Genomic DNA, 16,497 nt, shown 5'->3' on the forward strand with positions numbered 1-16,497 from the left:
CCCGAGCCCACCACGTGGCAGTCTGGGCGGAATGCCTCTCCCCACTTTCTGGGTGGGCGAGGCCTGACTCCAGCCCCGGCCCTCCGCTCTAGACCTGGTACCACTGTAGATGCAATCCAAACTCCCAGAAATGTGCCGCCTTTCATAATCTCCAGCTGTCCACTACAGGTGGTAACTCCCCTGCTGCTCAATGTGGCGTAAATCTTCCCTTCCATAGCTGCGGGACCACAGCTCACCGACCTGGGACAAACGACAAAGACAGGGACCGAATTCCATCTCGCAGGCAGTAATTCCGCCCCGCCCCGTCCCTTCCCTTCCCGCCCCGTCCCGTCCCTTCCCGCCCCGCCCCGCCCCGCCCCGCCCCGTCCCTTCCCGCCCCGTCCCGTCCCTTTCCGTCCCGTCCCGTCCAGCTCTTCTAGCCCTGCCCTGCTGCTCTAGCCCAACCGCTCCCCACTGTTGGCCCCGCCCCTCCCCGCCCTTCCCCGCCCCTCCCCGCCCCGTCCAGCTCTTCTCGCCCCGCCCCACTCTTCTCGCCCCGCCCCCCTTCTCGCCCAACTGCTCCCCGCTGTTGGCTCCGCCCCTCGCCTCCGCCACGTTCCCCCGCCCCTCCCCCACCACCCCCGCCCCGCGCCTCCCCTCGCCCAACCGCCCACCTCTGTTGGCCCCGCCCTCCCATCTAAGTCACGCCTCCTAGTAGGTCAATTTAGCGTCTCCAGCTCCAGAGCCCAGACTCCTCATTGGGCGCAGCACTATTCCCGCCTCTTCCTTGGGTCGCGAGCGCCGAACTCATCGAACGCAGCCAATGGGTGACACAACGGCAGCGCGGCGGGAGGTTCGATTGACCCGGTCTTGGCGGGTCGGTGAGTCTTGGCGGCTGTTAACGCGCGCTTTGGGAACGGGAAGGTTGAGAGAGAGGTGCTGGGGTCTGCGTCTATCTCCATCACTCTTTTCAGCCCCCTCCTGGTATTCCCCTCCTAACCTGGGTCTTTTACAAGCCCCGCGTGGCTTCCTGCTCGACCTCCCTGAGTCTGATCCTGGTTTCCACCTCCAGCCCTGGGAAATCTCCTTTCTCCGGACTCGCCCTCCCCACCCGGGCCTCGGACTTTCACCACAGCTTCTCTCTCCTGGCCAGTGATTACCCACCCCCACTCCCACCCCGCCCCGCCGCGCAACTACCTCCTCCCTTCACCCGGACTGGGACCATCATCCCCACTCCACTCCGCCCAGTCTGGGACTCCACCTGCCTCCTCCCCAAGCCCACACTAATCTCTGCTTGGTCTCTTCCTCTTTGGCCTAATCTCTCGTCTCGGCTTACTGGGGACGGCCACTCTCACAGTTTGGGTCCAAACCCCAGTTCCTGGATGGATTCCCGCCATCCATGCCCCCTCTTTGATTAGCCGGTCCTCTCAATAATGTAGCAGCCCCCTCTACAGATTAGACCCTGGTCCTACACTCTTAGCCGCTGCCTGCTTTTGACCTTTGGCTCATGGGTACTTGACGTTTTAAACTCCTAGGCCCAGGATGGTAAGTGTGGGCCTAGGGGAGACTGGGAGTAGCCCTGGGTCAGGGTCTAGTAGGCCTAGGCTGCAGGATCCTTGCAGGCACTGTTTCTGTTCTCCCCTTACAGAGGAGGAGCTTGGCTCCCAGCCAGCTGGCCAAGAGACAACCTGAAGGCAGGTCCTGTGATGATGAAGACTGGCAACCTGGCCTAGTGGTGAGCACTCAAGGGGACAGGGAAGGTGGGTAGAGCTGTTTGGACAGAAAAGAAGCCAGGACTTGGTTTCTAGGGTTACATAGCCAACTCCAGATGCCTCTTTTGTATGTTCAGTAAACTTTTAGTGAGTACTTACTAGGTGTCAGGCATTGAACAAGATTAGTAAAATCTTTATCCTCAGGGTAGTCACTAGAAGCTAATATAGCCTCAGTTTCCCTGGTGGGAAAAGATAAGCAAAAGAGCCAGTTGGATTGGACCTTTTGACTCTGTTTGGAAAAAAGGGCTACACAACAGCAATTAGCAGCCAGCTCTTTTGCTCTTTGTCCCCTGCTCAGTGTCACAGAACAGTAGAGCGTTCTGGGCCTACCTTAGAGTCTTGGGCTCACTTGGGCCTAGATCTGACAGGTTGTGTCCTTCCAGTCCTTGCTCATACTCAAGTACAGTATATTCTACTTTAGGTTGGGCCCTGGGCTCTGCTTCCTGTTTTGGAGGCTTGTTGGGGCTGGCTGTGGGCAGGACCTATGTAAACCAAAATAAATAGGACAGTGCAGCATGGACTTCAGAGAATAAGAGCAGTTCAAGAAGTGGGGGCTTGGCCACTGGAACTTTGAAGGAAGGGATCAGCTACGCAAGGACTAGAAGGCAATTTTTGTCAGGAGCAGTGTGTGAATAAGGTGTGGGGTAGGGGTGCTGGTGTTTGTTTCAGGTGTGTCTTATAGGATCACTGAGGCTTCAAATATCCTGGCAAGCTGGTACAAGTGGGTTCTTGCCTAATGGCTTGATGGGGCTTGCTCAACAGTTGTACCGTGGTGTGCAAGGGGCTCCTCTACCTGTGAAGGAGGCACATTGGCTGCCCCTTGCCAGGTACATCTCTGCAGCTGGGTCTGTTGACAGTTGCTGGTTGCTTCTGAAGATGCTTTTAGTGCCAGTGTCCTCACGGCCATGGGTGGCCTGAGTGGGGAGTGGCCTCAGTGGCCTGGGAGTTGAAGGCAGCTGTATTCTTGCCCCTTGGAAACTCAGCGAAATGTTTGGTTGCTCCATCATTCCATGGAGCTTTTGGAGTGAAGCTTTAGGGCCACCAGGACTCCATGCTGTTGGTAGACTTGCTCTTCAGAGGCCCATTTTATTTACCTCTCCCATTGCCCCCGCTCAGTTTAGGCAGGTTATTTAACCTCATTAAGCTCTAGTTTTCTCACCTCTTAAATAAGGATAATAAATCTATATAATAGAGTTGCTATGAAGATGATACACTATGGCGTGTGAAGAATTTAGCACAGTGCCTGGCACTTAATAAGCACTTCAAGTGTTAGTTGCCATTATGGTGATTTCTGTGGTCTTCTAGACTTCACCTTTCCCAATTCTCTCTCCTAGACTTCTAGGAAACGGAAATCCAGCAGTGAGACCCAGATCCAGGAGTGTTTCCTGTCTCCTTTTCGGAAACCTTTGAGTCAGCTAACCAATCAACCACCTTGTCTGGACAGCAGTCAGCATGTAAGCCAGAACTGCAACCTGCATGTGTATGTCTGTGCCCAGTCACTCAGCCTAGGTAGACTCCTGTCCCTGTAGACTCCCTCAGTGCTTTCTAGAGTAGCCAGAAGACACACATCTATAGGGGCTTTGGACCTGCCCACAGCTTCTGCGGCCTGCTTAGAGAGGTGTGCCTGACTTGTGCCTGGTTTATAGTAGCTACATGGGCACCAGATATCAGATGGTTCAGATTCCTGAGGAAAGGAGGGTAAAGGAACTAGGATCCTCATGTCAGCTCAGACTCTGACTCTGTATATGACTTTAAGGAGTACCAGAGTCATGTATTTCCTCTAGTAAAGTCAAACTTTTTTTTTTTTTTTTGAGATGGAGTCTCGGTCTTTTACCCAGGCTGGAGTGCAGTGGCACGATCTCGGCTCACTGCAGGCTCCGCCCCCCAGGGGTTCACGCCATTCTCCTGCCTCAGCCTCCTGCGTAGCTGGGACTACAGGCGCCCACCACCTCGCCTGGCTAATTTTTTGTATTTTTAATGGAGACGGGGTTTCACCGTGTTAGCCAGGATGGTCTCGATCTCCTGACCTCGTGATCCACCCGCCTCGGCCTCCCAAAGTGCTAGGATTACAGGCGTGAGCCACCGTGCCCGGCCAGTAAAGTCAAACTTAATCACCACCATGGCAGGTTCTGTGCATTGCCTCATGTAATTCTCACATTTTAAGATGAGAAAACTGAGTCTCAGAAGGGTTAAGTAATTTGCTCAGAGTAGGTGGGGCAGATCTGCCTATCTCCAAAGCTTTTCCACTAAGCTTTATGAGGAATGTTTTGAAGGAAAAGTAGGAATACATAATGGAGATTAGTCATTTGTGCATTCAGCAAACATTTAAAAACAGTTTTGTGGCCGGGTGGGGTGGCTCACGCCTGTAATCCCAGCACTTTGGAAGGCTGAGATGGGTGGATCAGCTGAGGTTAGGAGTTTGAGACCAGCCTGGCCAACGTGGTGAAACCCCGTCTCTACTAAAAATACAAAAATTAACTGGGCATGGTGTCATAGCCCATACCCCTGTAGTCCCAGCTACTCAAGTGAGGCATGAGAATCACTTGAACCTGGGAGGCAGAGGTTGCAGTGAGTCAAGATCACGCCACTGCACTCCAGCCTGGGCAAGAGTGAGACTCGGTCTCAAAAAAAAAAAAAACTAAATGAAAACAGTTTTGGGCCAGGTGCAGTGGCTCATGCCTGTAATCCCAGCACTTTGGGAGGCCGAGGCGAATGGATCACCTGAGGTCAGGAGTTCAAGACCAGCCTGGCCAACATGGCGAAATCCCGTCTCTATTAACAATACAGAGAAAATTAGCCAGGCATGGTGGTGCATGCCTGTAATCCCAGCTACTTGGGAGGCTGAGGCAGGAGAATCACTCAAACCCAGGAGGCAGAGGTTGCAGTGAGCCGAGATCATGCCATTGCACTCCAGCCTGGGCGACAAGAGTGAAAATCCGTCCCCAAAACAAAACAAAACAAAAAAAACAACAGTTTTGTGTAATACTTGATAAATATAGATATATCACATAAGTTATAAAACACACCCGTGAACCCATCATCCAGAACTAGAACATTGTCAAACCCATAATCCCTTTTCCCATCCCCAGAGGTAATCACTATCTTGAATTGTATCCATCATCTTTTGCTTTTATGATAGTTTTAGCATACATATAAAAATCACTAATACAGCCTTGGCAACAGAGTGAGACTCCACCTCAAAAAAAAAAAAAAATCACTAATACATCGTTTAATTGGTTTTCTGAACGTTAAAAAATGGTGTTGGGTGGGCATGTTGGTTCACGCCTGTAATCCCAGCATTCTGGGAGGCCAAGGTAGGCGGACAGCTTGAGCTCAGGAGTTTGAGACTAACTCAGGCAACATGGTGAAACCCTATCTCTACCAAAAATACAAAAAAAATTAGCTGGGCATGGTGGCGTGTGCCTGTTGTCCCAGCTACTTGGGAGGCTGACATGGGAGGATCACTTGAGCCTGGGAGGCAGAGGTTGCAGTGAGCCGAGATTGGCACCACTGCACTCCAGCCTGGGTGACAGAGTGAGACCCCATCTCAAAAGAAAGAAAATGGTGTGTAATCCTCTGGGACTGTTTCATTCAGGATTTGTTCAAAGTTGTCCTGTGTAACTACATGGCATAAGTGCAGTTGTGGGAGTGCACAACAGGAGACCTACGGGTCTGGAGATTGGGGAAGACCTGCCTCTGAGAGATGTGCTGTTAAGTCTTGAAAGATATGAGGGGTTAGACAGGTGAAGGGAGTGAAAAACATTCTAATAGAAGGAACAGCTTATTGGAAAGTCTGGCAGCAATAGAGGCAGGTACTGAAAAGAGATTATGGGGAGTTGGGGGATGGTGGTGAGAGATGAGAGTTGGAGAGCTGTGCAGAGGCGAAGAGTGGAAGGCCTTTCAGAAACCAGGCTAGGAGAGTCTGGACTAAGGTCACGGAAGAGCTTTAGAAGTGTTTTAAGTGGGGGTAGGAGGTAACAGCAGTATAGAATATCTGTTGGATGGGGAGAGACTGGGGGTAGGGAAACTAGTGAGAAAGCTATTGCAGGTGGCCAAGCAAGAGAGGATTATGGCCTGGACATGGGTTTTAGGGGAATGGGGAATGGGAAGAAGTAGGTGGATTTTGAGAGATACTTAAAAATTACAAGCGGAAAAACTTGGGATTGATTACATGTGGGGAGAGGGAAAATTGAGGATGAAGTTGGGATTTTAGGCTTGGGCAAGGTAGATGGATGGTGGTACTATTTGCTGAGATAGGGAACACAGAAGAAGAATGGCATTTGGTGGGAGGGAGATGGCAGGCACTGTAATCAGGAGGCCCATGAAGTTGAATGTATTATACAAAAGCTATTCTCTTTTAATAGCAAAGTTACAGAAATAGAACAGAAGATACACAACATTAAAAATGTACTTGCAGGCCAGGTGTGGTGGCTCACACCTGTAATCCCAGCACTTTGGGAGGCTGAGGCAGAAGGATCACTTGAGCCCAGGAGTTTGAGACTAACTTGAGCAATGTAGTGAGACCCTATTTCTAAAAAACAATAAATAAATTGGCTGGATGTGGTTGCATGTGACTGTAGTCCCAGCTACTCTGGAGGCCGAGGTGGGAGGATCGTTTGAGCTGAGGAGGTCAAGGGTGCAGTGACCTGTGATACTGTCACTGCACTCCACCCTGGGTGACAGAGACCCTGTCTCAAAAGGAAAAAAAATACTTGCATATAGGAAAATTCAGAAAAGTATAGTTAATGGGTAGAATCTGCTGTATGATAAGAATGCTACTAACACTGTTTAGTTGCTGTCGGTAAGAAATTGTATTTTAAAAAATCCAGGCCAGGCGTGGTGGCTCACGCTTGTAATCCCAGCACTTTGGGAGGCCTAGGCAGGCGGATCACAAGGTCAGGAGATCGGAGATCGAGACCATCCTGGCTAACACGGTGAAACTCTGTCTCTAGTAAAAAATACAAAAAATTAGCTGGGCGTGGTGGCGGGCGCCTGTAGTCCCGGCTACTCAGGAGGCTGAGGAATGGCGTGAACCCAGGAGGTGGAGCTTGCAGTGAGCCAAGATCGCGCCACTGCGCTCCAGCCTGGTGACAGAGCGAGACTCTGTCTTTTTTTTTTTTTTTTTTTTGAGACGGAGTCTTGCTCTGTCGCCCAGGCTGGAGTGCAGTGGCGCGATCTCGGCTCACTGCAAGCTCCGCCTCCCGGGTTCACGCCATTCTCCTGCCTCAGCCTCGCCGAGTAGCTGGGACTACAGGCGCCCGCCGCCACGCCCGGCTAATTTTTTGTATTTTTAGTAGAGACGGGGTTTCACCGTGGTCTCGATCTCCTGACCTCGTGATCCGCCCGCCTCGGCCTCCCAAAGTGCTGGGATTACAAGCGTGAGCCACTGTGCCCGGCCACGAGACTCTGTCTTAAAAAAAAAAAAAAAAAAAATTTCACACAAAAAATGAAAATGGAAAAACTGCAATACCTGATTTCTGTCCCCTATTTTTCTACTCACAGTGATATACTTAGGTACTGTGTGTTTGTTTGTTTTTTTTTTTTTTTTTTTTTTTTGAGACAGGGTCTTGTGCTCTCACCCAGGCTGGAGTGCAGTGGTGCTATGTTGGCTCACCTCCTTACTTATCTCCATTCTCCTTCAGCTGGAGCTTGGTGAGCTAACACTGCACTTAGAGAGCGATGGTGATCTTTAATTCCTTTTAAAATCAGAAGAAAAAAATACATAGTAATCCAGCCTGATTATATTATTGTATTTATCTTTATACCAACGCAGTCTTTTTTGTTTTTGTTTTTTCTTTTTTTTGATAGGGAATCTTGCTCTGTCGCTCAGAATGGAGTGTGGTGGCGTGATCTTGGCGCACTGCAACCTCCACCTCCCAGGTTCAGGCAATTCTCCTGCCTCAGCTTCCTGAGTAGCTGAGATTACAGGCACCCGCCACCACACCTGGCAAATTTTTGTATTTTTAGTAGAGACACGGTTTTACCATGTTGGCCAGGCTGGTCTTGAACTCTTGACCTTGAGTGATCTGCCTGCCTTGGCCTCCCAAAATGCTGGTATTACAGGCGTGAGCCACTGCATCTGGCCTCTTTTTTTTTTTTTTTTTTTTTTTTAATGGAGGAAGGGGTCCCAAAGGCAAAAGTGCCTGGGTCCCACAAGAGTCATAGTGTGGCCTTGGAGATGAGGACTTTAGCCTTAGACATGATGATTTTGAAGTCCCTGCAGGAGATCTAGGTCTGGAGTCAGTTGTAAATGTGGATGTGGAGTAAGGTATAACTAGAAATACACCTGGGACTCATTAGCATGGATATATTTTATACCTGGTAAGTGGATTGGTGAATGTGTAGTCAGAAGATCTGAGGGCTAAACCCTGAGCCCTGGGGAGCACTGACTTTTTTTTTTTCTTCTCTGAGACAGGGTCTTGCTGTGTCGCCCAGGCTGGGGTGCAGTGGCGTGATCTCGGCTCACTGCAGCCTCAGTCTGAGGCTCGGGGATTGCTGCCACCTCAGCCTCTGGAGTAGCTAGGACCACAGGCGTGTGCCACCAAACCTGGCTAACTTTTAAATGATATGTAGAGACCAGGTCTCACTGTGTTGCCCAGGCAGGTTTCAAACTCCTGGGTTCTAGCAATCCTCCTGTCTTGGCCTCCCAGAGTGCTGGGATTACAGACGTGAGTCACTGCAGCTGGTTGGGAGCACTGAGCTCTGGGGGTGGGGTGAGTGTTAAAAGGCAGAGGAAAAAGAGCTCGTTAGGGGACTGAAGATGAGATCCCAGAAAGGTGGAGAGTAGTGTCATGGAAATCAAAGGCAGGAAATATTTGAGGAGTGGCCAGCTTTGTCAAGTAAGATACATGTCCATTGGAATTAGGGTCATGTAGGCCATTCGTGATCTTGGCCAGAGTGGAAGGGGCAGAAGACAGGAAGATTGGGAGGAAAGAAGGGGAGCTATATAACTTACTAGAAGTTTGCCTGTGGAGGGGAGGAGATAAGCAATCAAATGAATATTTGTTTTTAAGATAGGAGATAATTAAGTCCATTTTAAATGCTGGTAAGAGCTAGTAGAGAGGGAGAGGTTGAGATACAAGAGTGATCAGTCATAACCGAGTGATTCTCTGCAGAAATGGGAAGCTTTAGCCTTGGTGGGGAGGAGGGATGCTGTCTCTTATCTATCAGAAGGAAAGATTGGTATGAATTATCAGTAACCAAATGAACAGAGAATGAGAGCATGCTCCCTCCCCTGCCCCGTGCTATAGAGACTGGTGAGTCACCAAACCAGATCCCTGAAGATTGGCCATTCCTTTTTTTGAGACATGGTCTTGCTCTGTGACCCAGGCTGGAGTGCAGTGGCACAATCTCAGCTCACTGCAGCCTCTGCCTGCCAGGCTCAAGTGATTCTTGTGCCTCAGCCTCCCAAGTAGCTGGAATTATAGGTGCCCACCACCACACCCAGCTCAGTTTTTTGTACTTTTATTAGAGACGGGGTTTCACCATGTTGGCAAGGCAGGTCTTGAACTCCTGACCTCAGGTGACCTGCCCGCCTTGGCCTCCCAAAGTGCTGGGATTACAGGCGTGCACTGTACCCAGCAGGCCGTTCCATTTTGCAGGCTGAGCCCTCAGACGTTTTTGGCCAGGGGTCTCCACATTCTTCCTTACCAGTTATGCAAGCCTGTAGTTCTCCCTGCAGAACCTATGGTTCCTGTGTTCTATTGAAAGTCTTTTTAAATTTAGAGCATAAATTCTTGGCTACTCAGAGCCTCAAATCTAGCCTTCTATACTGATAATTTTGAAAATATTTCTGTTGTAGAATTGATGCCAAATTAAAAAGAAAATTAGGGTCCATCTCCTTTTCCTCTCATTTGACTTAAGAGTAGCTTTTTTTTTTTCCTTTGAGGCAGGTCTTGCTGTCACACAGGCTGGAGTGCAGTGGTGTAATCGTAGCTCACTGCAGCCTTGAACTCCTAGGCTCAAGTGATCTTCCTGCTTCAGCCTTCTGAGTAGCTGGGACCATGTGCCACAGTGCCTGGGTAATTTTTAAATTTTGTGTACAGGGTGTGTGTGGGGGGGGTCTCACTACATTGCCTAGGGTGGTCTCAAAATCCTGGGCTTAAGCAGTCCTCCCACCTCAGCCTCCCAAAGCACTGGGGTTATAGGCATGAGCCACTGCACTGGCCAAGGGTCCTTTTTGTTAGCATCTTTCATAATGATTATCATTGCTGTTCATAGTTACAATCATGCTAATTAAAAATAGTAAAGGCTGGGCATAGTGGCTCATGCCTATAATCCCAGCACTTTGGGAGGCCAAGGTGAGAAGATCCCTTGAGCCAGGATTTAGAGACTGCAGTGAGGTATGATCACCACTATTGTACTCCAGTCTGGGTGACAAAATGAGACCCTGTCTGTTTAGAAAAAAAAAAAGTCAATAAAGGATTTTATTCAGATGCAAATAAACAAAAGCATTTGAGTTTTTTGCCAACTTTGCCCTTATGTTATTTTGTGTGATATTGTCATGTTATTTAGTGTGATAAGGAAGTTCATTTCTACATACTTGTTTTCTGTCTTCTAATATCACAAAAAAAATTCATTACTTTTTTTTAATTTAAAGTACATTTGGCCGGGCGTGGTGGCTCACGCTTTTAATCCCAGCACTTTGGGAGGCCGAGGCGGGCGGATCACGAGGTCAGGAGATCGAGACCACGGTGAAACCCCGTCTCTACTACAAATACAAAAAATTAGCCGGGCGTGGTGGCGGGCGCCTGTAGTCCCAGGTACTCGGAGAGGCTGAGGCAGGCGAATGGCGTGAACACGGGAGGCGGAGCTTGCAGCGAGCCGAGATCGCGCCACTGCACTCCAGCCTGGGTGAGAGCGCGAGACTCTGTCTCAAAAAAAAAAAAAAAAAAAGTACATTTGAGGCCAGGTGCGATGGCTCATGCCTGTAATCCCAGCACTTTGGGACGCCAAGGTGGACGGATCACTTGAGGTCAGGAGTTCAAGACCAGCCTGGCCAACATGGTAAAACCCTGTTTCTACTAAAAATACCAAAATTAGCCAGCTCTGGTGGCGTATGCCTGTAGTCCCAGCTACTTGGGAGGCTGAGGCAGGAGAATTGCTTGAACCCGGGAGGTGGAGGTTGCAGTGAGCTGAGATTGCGCCATTGCACTCCAGCCTGGGTGACAGAGCAGGCTCCGTCTCAAAAAAAAAAAAAAAAAACCCCAAAAAACAAACTACATTTGAGTTTCTAGACATTTATGATGTGTGAAGAAATGAGTCAGAAAACAAAGGTAAAAATATCAGGGCAGGCTTTTTTTCCTATTAGACTATATTTTATGCTAGAAGGGGCATTTTTTCATTACTGCTTTTTCCACTAATATATTCCCATTAAAACTACCTTCAGGGTCTCTGCTCTTTGTTTCTCTTTACTCGCTTGGGTTCCACCTCTGGTTTTGTTGAGGCTCACAGGCTATCACAGTTCCACAAAGGGCTCAGGTGTGTGTGGATCAGAACTTCCATGGGGGCTGTCAGAGTTAGCTCAGTGTTAATTTTTCTGCCTTCTCTGCCCCTGCCCCAGCCCCATAGCCCATGGAATAATGCTGGTTCAAGGCAGAAGTGCTTGTACAGAGGCTTCTTGCCTTTAGGTGGAGGAGTCATCAGTGCTACCTCTCTAGGACCCACATATGTCTACCTGCTGTCACCCTTGTCCCACTTGCTTTTTCTTAGTGTTGGGCTTAGCTTCTCATGTCCCTTTCTCATGTTCCTTCTCTTGTGCTTTACATGGCAGGAAGCTGCTGGGTCTGGGCTGATCTGCATGGCTGTACTCAAACAGAGTGGGTGAGAGGCCACGTTGCCTACTGAGTACAAGTAAGGACCCTAGAACCAGGAAAGTCCTGCATTTGTAATGGCTTTGTGACTTGAGAAAGTGACTTAATCACTCTGAGCCTCAGTTTGCTCATCTTTAAAATGGAAACACCAGTAATATATGGACCTCATACAGCTGTTAGGATTAAATGGTAACATGAATGCAAGAGGCTTAGCTCTGTGTCTAGCATACATTGGTAGCCATCATTATTTTTATTTATATTTTTAAATATATATTTTTAAAATAGAAATGGGGTCTTGCTATATTGCCCAGGCTGGTCTCGAGCTCCCAGACCTAAGTGATCCTCCTGCCTTGGCCTCCCAAAGTGTTAGGATTACAGGTGTGAGCCACCATGCCCGGCCTGGTGTTGTTAATATTATTTTATTAATACGATGGCTCCCATTTCTCCCACTATCACTACTCTTTGATGAGCTGTTTAGTTCCCAAGGAGGCTGATGTGAGTATTAGATATATTAGACAGAACCGATGTGGCCAAAAAAAAAAAGAATTGTGAGGCGTGCTTGGGAAGGTGTAACCCTATATGACAGTGGTTAAACCCAGGCATTATAATTATCCGTTATTACTCAGGTTGGCTAAGTCTGTGGTATTTGCTTTCCAAGGTGCCATACCCTAGGGAAGAGCTAGGTATGCTCACTGGCATGGTCTTTAATGAGTGAGTGGTTTCCTGGGTTCTAAGCCTCGTGGTTGACTGAGGCTGGGCCCTTCTGCTATCCCTGGATATTTGTAGAACCTTACATAAAGCCTCGAAGATGGACGCTGTTCTACAAAACCTAATGTGAAGCATATCATGATATTGTCCCATAACATCTCCAGTCAGTCCTGAATCCCTGTTTCTCCTTTCTTTTTAGGAAGCATTTATTCGAAGCATTTTGTCAAAGCCTTTCAAAGTCCCCATTCCAAATTATCAAGGTAAAATGGAGGTTTTTCTATTTTTGAAATCAGCCATATGTATGTGTGCCTGAATAAATTAAAAACCTGCTTTTGTAAATACAAGCTTAGCTGGGAATTGAAGGTGCCAGTCCAGCGGTGGCTGTGTTTGGGGTGACCCTCCTCAGGCCTGCATGAAAACTGTGTTAGCCTCAGTAAGGGCTGCCAAGACTAACTGCCCCTCATCTTCTTGGTAGAGGTGTCCCGGTGCTCAGAAAGCTCCTGGTGGGCCAAGATGGCTGATGGACCTGGGCTTCATTCAATCCAAGTGCATTCAGTAGCATCCCTTTTATGAGGCTGACTGTGTGGGAGGCCTAGATTCGATAAGGTTTTTCCCTGTCTTATGTAGGGTACAGCATTATGCTAAAACTGGGGCTTGGAGGAATAGGGAGGCCAGCTTTCTCTCGCTGTCTTTTTTTTTTTTTTTTTAAATGTAATAGAGATAGGATTTCACTATCTTGACCAGGCTGATCTCGAACTCCTGGGCTCAAGCGATCCTCCCACCTCAACCTCTCAAAAAGTGTTGGGACTACAGGCTTGAGACACTACGCGTGGCTGTGGCCAGCTCTCAGGAGCTCTCAGAAAGCTCCATGAAAGCGCCCTTTAGAATTTCAGGCCTTCCCAGGATTGTCTTGAGTTGAAATGAACCAGATCTGGCACCTCAGAAGTTTGTAATTGAATGGGAGAAATAAAATGGGAAAAGCTCTGATTCAAAGCAGAATAATTCTGGGGGCTGGGCATGGTGGCTCACGCCTGTAATACCAGCACTTTGGGAGGCCAAGGCGGGCAGATCACCAGAGATCAGGAGTTCAAGACCAGCCTGGACAACATGGTGAAACCCTGTCTCTACTAAAAAAGTACAAAAATTAGCTGGGTGTGGTGGCGGGAGCCTATAATCCCAGCTTCTTGGGAGGCTGAGGCAGGAGAATTGCTTGAACCTGGGAGGCAGAGGTTGCAGTGAGCCGAGATTGTGCCACTGCACTCCAGCCTGGGCAACAAAGTGAGACTCCATCTCAAAAAAAAAAGCAGAATGGGATAATGGTCATATAGAGATGCCCAAACTGAGTTTGGAGGCATTCTCAGAGAGAGAGGGTCATATGGGAGCTCAGGAAAGGTTATGTGAAGGACAGGTATTTGAGTTGGGCTTGCTGGAGCTCCTAAACATAGGTTCAGGTGACGGAATGATTATTGGTTTGTAGGTCCTCTGGGCTCTCGGGCATTGGGCCTGAAAAGGGCTGGAGTCCGCCGGGCCCTCCATGACCCCCTGGAAAAAGATGCCTTGGTTCTGTATGAGCCTCCCCCGCTGAGCGCTCATGACCAGCTGAAGCTTGACAAGTATGTGCACTGGTATTTCATAAGCAGTTCTGGTTCTCTGTACATGCACGCATACTTGGGAGGGCAGAGGGTATTTTGGTGTGATTTCTCTTTAGGATTCACATATGTTTTCAGAGAGTAGATGATTGGGGAAGGAGATTGCCTGGGGAAGAGCCTGTGGTCATGTCCAGTGAGTGGGCATTCCTCATCCCCTCCTGCCTTCCCAGGATGCTCACTCAGGAGGAGGAGTGATTGAGGTGATGACACAGGGAACCCATCCCTCTCTGAGCCAACTTTCTAACTCCTAAAGTAGGAACTTGCTATGGTTTTATGATTTATCAGCCAAGAAGATCTTCTTTTAGGCAGCTGCCTCTGTTGTCTCTGGATCAGCAGGACACAGCTTCCTGAGGGTGCTCCCTTGCCCATGTCTGAGCACACTGTTTTCTTTGCTGTGTTTTCTCAGGGAGAAACTCCCTGTCCATGTGGTTGTTGACCCTATTCTCAGTAAGGTTTTGCGGCCTCATCAGAGAGAGGTAAATGAGGGTGAGGGGAACGAGATGTGGGCTAGGGGCTGAGCCTGGGAGACTACCATCCCTGGGACAGCAGCAGCGTAGGTGCCAAAGTGGACCGAAGGCTGTTATTCTCTAGGGAGTGAAATTCCTGTGGGAGTGTGTCACCAGTCGGCGCATCCCTGGCAGCCATGGCTGCATCATGGCTGATGAGATGGGCCTGGGAAAGACGCTGCAGTGCATCACATTGATGTGGACACTTTTACGCCAGAGTCCAGAGTGCAAGCCAGAAATTGACAAGGCAGTGGTGGTGTCGCCTTCCAGCCTGGTGAAGAACTGGTACAATGAGGTTGGGAAATGGCTCGGAGGGAGGATCCAACCTCTGGCCATCGATGGAGGATCTAAGGACGAAATAGACCAAAAGCTGGGTATGGAGCCCTAACAAAGATGGCTGCACTCTGCACAGCCTGCTGCTTTCTGATGTGTATGCTCACTTATGGCCAGGGTGGAGGGCAATGCAGGGGTAGAAGAAAAGAGAATTTCCATTGAAAATAGTTGAAGTGAAGTCAGTAGTTTCCAGGCTAAATTAAAGAACTGTCGAATTGTCGTTTTTTTGTTTTTTTTTTTTTTTTTTTTTTTTTTCAAAAGATTCTGAATTGTTCCCTTGACACCTTTTCTGTTGTAGAAGGATTCATGAATCAGCGTGGAGCCAGAGTGCCTTCTCCCATCCTCATCATTTCCTATGAGACCTTCCGCCTTCATGTTGGAGTCCTCCAGAAAGGAAGTGTTGGTTTGGTCATATGTGACGAGGTACTTGACTCTCAGCAGTCTGGGTGGTAGGAGAAAATCTGTCAGAATCTCTTCACTGAGTATTGCCTTCCAAGGGCTGTGCTAGTCACTGGGGAATGCTGAAGACAGGATGCTGCCTTGGAGACAAGTGACAGGGAGAGCCTGTGATACCAAAATACAAGATACTGTCTGCCAAAAGAGGGCTTAAACAATGCTTGGAACTCTGAGGAGAGTGAGATGCTGGGGGCTGATTGGCTTTGTTGCCTCCGGATAGTATTCCTAGACTAAAGAAGGACCTTGAAGGGTGGGTGGCAATGTTTAGAGGATATAAACCAGAAAGTGTCTGAGACAAGTCTCAACTTAGAGATTTATCGCCAAGGTTGAGGATGCTCTGGGGAAAAAGAGACACAAGCCAAAGTAGGATCTGTAGCCTGTGCTTTTTCCAAAGAGGTTTTTGAGGACTTCAATATTTAAAGGGGGGCTGGCCACGATGATTCACGCCTGTAATCCCAGCACTTTGAGAGGCTGAGGTGAGTGGATCACTTGAGCCCAGGAGTTTGGGACCAGCCTGGGCAACATGGTGAAACCCCACCTCTACTTAAAAAAGATAAAAATATTAGTCAGGTGTGGTGGTGCACCTGTAGTCCTAGCTACTCAGGAGGCTGAGGTGGGAGAGAATCAGCTGAGCCCGGGAAGTAAGCTGAGATTGCGCCACTGCACTCCATCCTGGGTGATGGGGTGTGAAACCCTGTCTCAAAACACACATATGACCGGGCGCGGTGGCTCACGCCTGTAATCCCAGCACTTTGGGAGGCCGAGGCGGGCGGATCTTGAGGTCAGGAGTTTGAGACCAGCCAAGATGGTGAAACTCTGTCTCTACTAAAACTACAAAAATTAGCCGAGCGTGGTGGTGGGCGCCTGTAATTCCAGCTACTCAGGAGGTTGAGGCAGGAGAATCTCTTGAACCCAGGAGGCGGAGGTTGCAATGAGCCTAGATCATGCCACTGCACTCTAGCCTGGGTGACAGAGCAAGACTCTGTCTCAAAAAAAACAAAATAAAAAACAAAAAACACACATATACACAGACACAGACACACATGACCCTCTCTCAAAAAACAACACACAAACACACATAAAGGGGCAAGAGCAGGCAGGAGGGAAAGAGGAGCCATCAGTTATGCATTCAGCTCAATAAATCTGCATTTTACCTACATTAAGTAAATAAAGAGTAGAGGAAGAAGTCAAATACACATTTGTCTGGGAGGGAGGATTTCTAGTCTTGTCTTTGTCCCCTGCCTGTAAAGATGAGCTGTTTTTTTACATTGTCAGGGTGAGA

At 48.8% G+C, this 16,497-nt stretch overlaps 1 protein-coding gene across 1 annotated transcript in view; it reads left to right on the forward strand.

Annotated features, from left to right (window-relative positions):
- Nucleotides 1–876: 876 nt before the first annotated feature.
- RAD54L (RAD54 like) overlaps nt 877–16,497 on the forward strand; it is a 35,605-nt gene continuing 19,984 nt past the window's right edge. The window contains exons 1-8 of the mRNA XM_030823834.1: nt 877–1,524; nt 1,628–1,714; nt 3,086–3,205; nt 12,471–12,531; nt 13,749–13,884; nt 14,327–14,396; nt 14,512–14,800; nt 15,058–15,182. Of these exons, the coding sequence (XP_030679694.1) occupies nt 1,522–1,524; nt 1,628–1,714; nt 3,086–3,205; nt 12,471–12,531; nt 13,749–13,884; nt 14,327–14,396; nt 14,512–14,800; nt 15,058–15,182 (891 nt within the window). The 5' untranslated portion in view covers nt 877–1,521. The remainder of the gene's footprint in view (nt 1,525–1,627; nt 1,715–3,085; nt 3,206–12,470; nt 12,532–13,748; nt 13,885–14,326; nt 14,397–14,511; nt 14,801–15,057; nt 15,183–16,497) is intronic.

The sequence above is a fragment of the Nomascus leucogenys genome, chromosome 12 (assembly GCF_006542625.1).
Source record: "Nomascus leucogenys isolate Asia chromosome 12, Asia_NLE_v1, whole genome shotgun sequence".
In the NCBI taxonomy this organism is placed as follows: Eukaryota; Metazoa; Chordata; class Mammalia; order Primates; family Hylobatidae; genus Nomascus; species Nomascus leucogenys.